We start from the raw sequence: 6873 nt of genomic DNA, 5'->3' as shown, positions 1-6873 counted from the left end.
TATTGTGCTGTCAAGTCATATCTCAGCCCCTGGAGAAGTTGGGGCATGGGGAAGGGCGGCCCCCTCAACTAAGGAATGGGGGAAGGGAACCACACCCCAACTCCCCACATCTAGGGGTACCTTGTCCAGATAAAGCAATGCTGAGGGTACAAACTGGAAAAGTGGGGTGCCATCTTCAAGTGCCTCCAGACCCCTCAGCACTCCACAATGTGGGGTCTCACGCACAACCTTTCCCTTTCTAGAAGAGAAATCTATCACAAGTCCTGGGGAGCCCCCCAAAGCCCACACTTTAGCCTGGACCAACCAGAAAAAGGAGGGGCCACAGGACTCCAGGACCTCAGCCCAGCCCTGTGCAGAGTCCGACATACAGGAAAGGTCAAAGCAGGCAGAGGCAAAGCCAGATTCCGGGGTGCTGGGGCTGAATGGGGAGTTGCGGGCAGTACTGTGGGCAGTGGGTATCCTCATCTCCCGGTGCTTCCAGATTTCTGTTCCACAGAGTATTCCCCAGAACCCCATTTAGGAAAGACTTAACTGGGTCTTCCACAGGGTCCCCTCATGGAAGTTTCTAGATGAGCCAACCCCAGCAAACTCCGCGTTATCCATCTGGGAGGGGGATCCGCAGAGCAGGGGCCCCAGTGGACCCCCACCCAGGATGGCTGGTTTCTTGGGTCACTACGACGCATCCTTCACCCCCATGGAGGTGCTTTCTTGGGGGACCCCAACTTTTGGAACTCAGCAAGCTTCTTGAGGCTGGTGTGGAGGCTCGCAGGGGGAGGGCGAGGACAGGCCGGGGAAGAAGTATCAGGATACAAGAACAACATCAAAGGCTATCGCATGCCCACAGAGGCGTCTCCGGGAGTCCCACAGTCTAGAGGGGCCTCAGGCGTCAGGGGGAACAGTGCTACAAGCACAGGCACTTTCGGGGGGACCAGCAGGCCCGTCTGCTTCCTGGACGAGCAAGGACGTCACTTCTGCCTCTGGCTCCTCTTGACCTCCTCCATCCGTGGGGGCTCCAGCCTCTGGCTGCTCCGCTGGACACGGCTGTGCGGGCTCCCTCTCCTCGGCCTGGCCTTCACCCCGGGCTGCCCTGTCCCCATTGCTGGCGGCCACCTTGGCCGGGGACCTGAGGCTCTGCGTGGCTGCCAGGATGTCAGCCTGGAGCTGCTGCGAGGAATCCAGCGCCTCCTCGGACCGGCCGGCCGGAGCCCTGTCTGGAACCTCGCTGAAAGCCCGGGGTCCCCCCGCCCGGTCGCTCTGGTCCACGTACTTCTTCTTGGGGAAGGACGAGGGGTAGTAGGCCGTGGCCTTGTGCTTCTGGCGGGTGACGAGGGCGGCACAGACGATGAACATGAGCAGGAAGACCAGGGAGCCCACCACGGCGATGAGCAGGATGTACTGACGGAAGAAATCCTTGAGGCCCTCCAGGAGGGTGGTGGGGGGCTGGGGGCCCACCGGGGGTGTGGGCTGGGGCCCCACTGGTGTGGGGCTGAGGGCCGGGGTCTGTGGATGCGGGAAGCTCGGGGAGGTGGTAGAGGAGCCCTCGGCCTCTCCGCTGCCTGCCAGGTCCTCCTCCAGGAAGGGTTGCTGGTGGGGTGCAGAGTAGGTCCCCTCGGGGACCCTCAGAAGAAACAGCAACAGGATGAGGCTGGAGACCGTCATGATGCCTGGAACCTGCAGGAAAGGGGGAGGTCAGGGGTCAGAGGTCAGGGGGAGAGATCAGAGCCCGTTCAGGGGTCTCAGGTCCCTCGGGGAGGTAAAGTGAGGGGTGTCACAGAGAATATTTTCCAGAGAGCTCAAGGACCCAGTGCCGGCTGTATGCGAGAGGCCCAGGTTTGATCCCTGGCCCCACATGGCCCTGAGAGTATCGGGAGTGAGGCCTGAGAGCAGAAAGCTGGGGAATAGAGCCAGAGCACCCCCAGAATTAATTTTTTGTTTTCTTGTTTTTGGATTCTGGGTCACATCTGGCAGTGCTCAGAGGTTATTTCTGGGAACTCTCTGGGATACCGTGGATCGAACCCAGGTTAGCCACATGCAAGGCAAAAGCCTTCCCGGCCATGCCCAAAAAACACGCTAACAAATGCTTTCCCTTCTCCAAACTGAGCCCCTCATACAACAGACCTGTTTGTTCCCACTCAGGGAACACTTCTCTGACTTCCCTGTGAGGTCCTGGAGGGCAATTGCTGGACCCCAAGTATCTAGGCACCCCCAGAGGCAGGAAGCCTGCTGAGCCCCAGAAAGAACAGGCCCTTCTCAGCCTGGAGACAAGGTTCGGGGTTAAGATGCTGCCTTGAGGGGCCGGGCGGTGGCGCTGGAGGTAAGGTGCCTGCCTTGCCTGCGCTGGCCTAGGACGGACCGCGGTTCGATCCCCCGGCATCCCATATGGTCCCCCAAGCCAGGAGCGACTTCTGAGCGCATAGCCAGGAGTAACCCCTGAGCGTCACTGGGTGTGGCCCAAAAAACCAAAAAAAAAAAAAAAAGATGCTGCCTTGCACGGGCCGCATGGACCCCTGAGCTCGGCCAGTGATTACACCGGAGCACAGAACTAGGAATCCGTCTGCATACTTATGGGTGTGACCCCAAACCCAAAACCCCAAGCCCAAGACAGTGCCCTACTCCCTCCCGAAAAACAAAAACCCTGGCCCTTTTATGTTTAGCCAAGTACTTTTTTTCCACTTTGAGTTTGAGGAGCCACACCCAGCAGTGCTGCAGGCTGACTCCAGCTCTGTGTTTAGGGATCATTCCTGGGGGGGTGGAAGGGGACCCTAGGGGATGCAGGGCTTGAACCCGGGTCCAGCACACGCAAGGCAAGCTCCCTCCCTGCTGTGTTATCGCTCCCATTACTGGGAGTTTTCACATGAGATCCTGAGTCTCCAGTGGATTTGGCCTCATCGATCCAGTTCCCAGGTGTGGAAACTGAGGCCTGGTGGGTGAGATCTGGGGGTCTTAGAGGTAGGTGGGCGGGGCTGAGTAATTGAGGGGCAGATGAGACTACCTCCTCCGAGAAGCCCTCCAGATGCACCAACCCCTCTGGTAGGTCTGGTGGCGTAGACCCCTCCAGGCTTCCCAGGGCGTTTAACAGAAAGTCCTGACCCTATCACTCCCTCTCCTGGGCAGGAGCCCCGAGATGAATCCTAGAACCTGTGGGCTGGTTAACATCCTCCTCATGGCCCTGGTTTAGTGAGCGGATCGAGGCGACGACCTCTTGGAACATCAGTCCAGCCCTACAGAGGCCTCAGGCCCAGGCAGAGCTGAACCAGGACAGAAAGGCCTCCCTGCCCTGCCGGACTGGAGCCACACAGCGCACCCTGGGCAGCCAGGTTCTGTGAGACGGGGACAGGGGCTGACCTCTGGCTGTCAGGGCCACTGGGTGGGACAGCATGTACCCCAGGACTGGGGTGCCCAGACTCCGAGACATGCAATGAAGTGGGTTTGGCCAATGACCACTAGGACAAACCAGATCCAGGAGTGAAAAAAATATGTGTAGATCGGCAGAACTCGCTAAGGACCACAGCCCAAGGGGACGTTCAGGGGGAGCTGGCCACTGGCGTCCAACCTGGCCATCCAGCCAGACACCCTCCTTCTCTCCTGCTCTCTCCCTCTTTTCTCTCCCTCCCCTTTTCCCTCTCTTTCTTCACCCTCTCCTGTCTCGCACTTCTGTTCTTTGTTTTTTTTTGGGGGGGTCAACCCGTGGAGCTCGGGGGTTCCTCCTGGCTCTGTGCTCAGAAATCGCTCTGGCAGGCTGGGGGACCATATGGGATTCTGAGAATTGAACTGGAATCCATCTGGGTTGGCTGTGTGCAAGGCAAATGACCTACCGCTCCGATCCCCCACTTCTTTTTTTTTTTTTTTTTTTTTTTTTTTTGTGGTTTTTGGGTCACACCCGGCAATGCTCAGGGGTTATTCCTGGCTCCAGGCTCAGAAATTGCTCCTGGCAGGCACGGGGGACCATATGGGACGCCGGGATTTGAACCGATGACCTCCTGCATGAAAGGCAAACGCCTTAGCTCCATGCTATCTCTCCGGCCCCGGTCCCCCACTTCTGTTCTTTATACTTTCTCTCTGCTTTTTCTCTCCATTCTCTCTCCATTCTCTTTCTCTCTCTCTCTCTCTCTCTCTCTCTCTCTCTCTCTCTCTCTCTCTCTCTCTCTCTCTCTCTCTCTCTCTCTCTCTCTCTCTCTCTCTTGTCTGGCGGTTGAAAAGAGGAAGTGAGAAGCCCCCTGGTCCACCCTCTTTGGCACGTCAGCTATGATCTCTGGGGCCTTTGTCCGGCCCTCACCTCCCTCCTCCAGCCCCATCAAGCCCGAAGGAGGTTCCTGGAGTCTCTATGACCAGGAGCAGAATTGGGGAGCTCTGAGCTCAGGCATGAGCTGGAGTCCTGGGGAGACACCAGGCTGGAACTGGGGTCTACACCTTCTGGGCTGATTCCCCCCAGCCTGGCCTCAAGCCCACTAGGGTTAGTGGAGAAGTGGAGAAGTCAGCTCAGGGGGCTGATCCCAGGGTCGCAACCTTGAGTTTGTCCCCAAAAGGAAAGGGAGCGCCCACCTCCCCACCGAGAAAAGGCAACTCTCCCCCCCTCAGAGTACAACATCCACCAAGCATATGTCACAACACACACACAAGTCACATGTCAAACTCACACATGTGTGTCACACACTACACCTCACATGCCACATGTCACACACAATACATGCACACGCAGCACCTTCCTGCCCCTGGAACTTTTGCCCGGGAGCAGAGCCCCCGTCTCCCCCATCCCCTCCCCGGCCCCTCTGGGGAGGGTGGGATCCTTGGGGACCAGCCCCTCCCACCCTGCCTATTGGGGGAGTCAGCACCTTCCTGCCTTCCTGGGGGGAAGCTTGGAGGATTCTCCCGTGTCTGGTTCTTCCCAGAACGTGGGTACGGGGCTCAGGCGCCCTCTGCCCTGATGAACTTGGGGCTGGCAGCGACTCCCCAGGGTGCCAGGGAGCAGAGGACAACCAGCTCCCCGTGTGAACCTGCTTCCTGCCCTGCTACTCCCTGAGACCCCTGGGACCCCAGCCTGGAAAGGGGTGCCCTGCCCTGTTTGCTGTTTCAGATGTTGGGGTCCCGCTGGTGTGGCCCAAACCCCTGGACTCTGCCCCCCAGTCCCCTGGAACTAAGCACCCTGAGTGGGGCATGGGGGCCCCAGATCCAGGCAGAAGGGGCAACTTTGGGGAGCTGTCTGGCCACTGTAGGCTCCCCCACCCTGGGGCAGCTGAGGACAACCAGAGCCTTGGAGAGAAGGGGTCCCCACAGCTCAAGTTTCACAGGGGTGTGCGCACACACGCATACAGCATGTGATGCACACATTATAGCAGGGCGCCACGGACACACACGGCTGGCACCTACACACACACACAAGGACACACACGGCTGGCACCTACACACACACACAAGGACACACACGGCAACTCTCCTGCTCCAAATCCCTGCATGCTTACGCAGACACACACACACACACACACACACACACACACACACACACATGCTCTCAGACATAGTCATGCTCTAAAATATACTCACAGACACACTCGAATACAAACTCTCTCTCTCTCACACACACACACACACACACACAAAACACACACACCACACTTCATGCACACAAGGCAACAGGAATACACCCCTGCACACGGTCTTAGCACAGATCACACACACACGGACACACACACACACACACTCTCAGAGAAGCCCCCAAAGTGCTGGCTGCTGGTCCCCAGACTTGGGGGCCAGTGAGGGACTCACCAGTGCCTGTCTGTGGGGCCGGGGGCTCTGCAGGGTGGTGAGCTGGGCTGAGCAGGGTGGCTGAACCCTCGTCCGTCCGTCCCTGTCCCTCCGTCCCGTCCCGTCTGTCCGCCCTCCTTCCCTCCCTCCCGGCCCAGCTTGATTTCATTAGAGCGGGGTGGGACCCGGAGGCGGGGCTGCGGCCACACACAGCCCCCTCGCTCTCGCTCTCTCCCTCCCTCCCTGGCTCCCTCTTGAGCCCCACAGCCCTCCAGGGCAGCCAGATGAGCCTCTTCCTCCCCTCAGCCCCTGGAGGCCCGAGTGGGCAGCGAACCGAACCCGACCGGGGGTGGTCCCTGGGGAGGGGCAAGGTCCGAGGAGGGAACCTCAGTGACTCAGGCTTTCCAAGCTCACTGGGGTGCAGAGCTGGGTATGTTTGCAAGAAGGGGTTCGTGTCGGGGCCCTTGCTGTCTCAGGGCCTCAGTTTCCCCAGGGCACTCAGGTGCAGGAAGATCATCTTCCCTGAGCTAAGTTCCTGAGAGTCGCTAGAGCAGGGGTCCTGGGCCTCTGTTCACAGGTGGGGAAACTGAGGCAGGACTCTGCTGACCTGGGCCCCCATGCCCAAGCAATGCCTCCTGCCCCCAGAGCAAACTAGTCCCAGCTGGCTATGTGGAGCCGACAGCCATGAAGGGGGGCATGCTCAGGGAGGGGAGGGGTCATGAGGGGAGGGGAGAGGCCTGGTCCCTGGGAGCCAGGGAGCCCCCCACCAAGGGGGTCACTACTACTGGTACCTATCAGGTGCCCTAGAAGACACAGCTAGGTCTCTACAGAGACACTGCCATAGGAAGGTCCTGCTAGCAGGACAGGGAAGCATGACTCTCTCTGTCTGTCTCTCTGTTTCTCTGTCTCTCTGTCTGTCTGTCTGTCTGTCTGTCTGTCTGTCTGTCTGTCTGTCTCTCTCTCTCTCTCTCACACACACACACACACACACACACACACACACACACACACACAGAGCCAGGGAGACAGTACAGAGCACAGGGTGTTTGCTCTGCGTGTGGTATGTACATGCACACAGATGCATGCTGGCATGCACACGCTTGAACACACAAGCCACTGTGATTCTACCAG

At 58.9% G+C, this 6873-nt stretch overlaps 1 protein-coding gene across 1 annotated transcript; it reads right to left on the bottom strand.

Moving 5' to 3' along the window:
• Positions 1–633: 633 nt before the first annotated feature.
• On the bottom strand, positions 634–5814 carry TMEM119 (transmembrane protein 119). Its single transcript, XM_049767867.1, has 2 exons — positions 5764–5814; positions 634–1671 (listed from the first exon to the last, which is right to left on the bottom strand). Exon 2 carries the CDS (start codon positions 1657–1659, stop codon positions 880–882), a length of 780 nt encoding a protein of 259 aa, XP_049623824.1. The 5' UTR covers positions 1660–1671; positions 5764–5814; the 3' UTR covers positions 634–879.
• Positions 5815–6873: the final 1059 nt, after the last annotated feature.

This window comes from Suncus etruscus, chromosome 2, assembly GCF_024139225.1.
Source record: "Suncus etruscus isolate mSunEtr1 chromosome 2, mSunEtr1.pri.cur, whole genome shotgun sequence".
NCBI classification, from domain to species: Eukaryota; Metazoa; Chordata; class Mammalia; order Eulipotyphla; family Soricidae; genus Suncus; species Suncus etruscus.
The sequence above is the reverse complement of the archived record's forward strand: the minus strand, read 5'-3'. Positions and strand labels throughout refer to the sequence as shown.

Excerpts from the sequence above, each read along its gene's own strand:
- TMEM119 (XM_049767867.1), bottom strand. The coding sequence starts at position 1,659 with ATGACGGTCTCCAGCCTCATCCTGTTGCTGTTTCTTCTGAGGGTCCCC.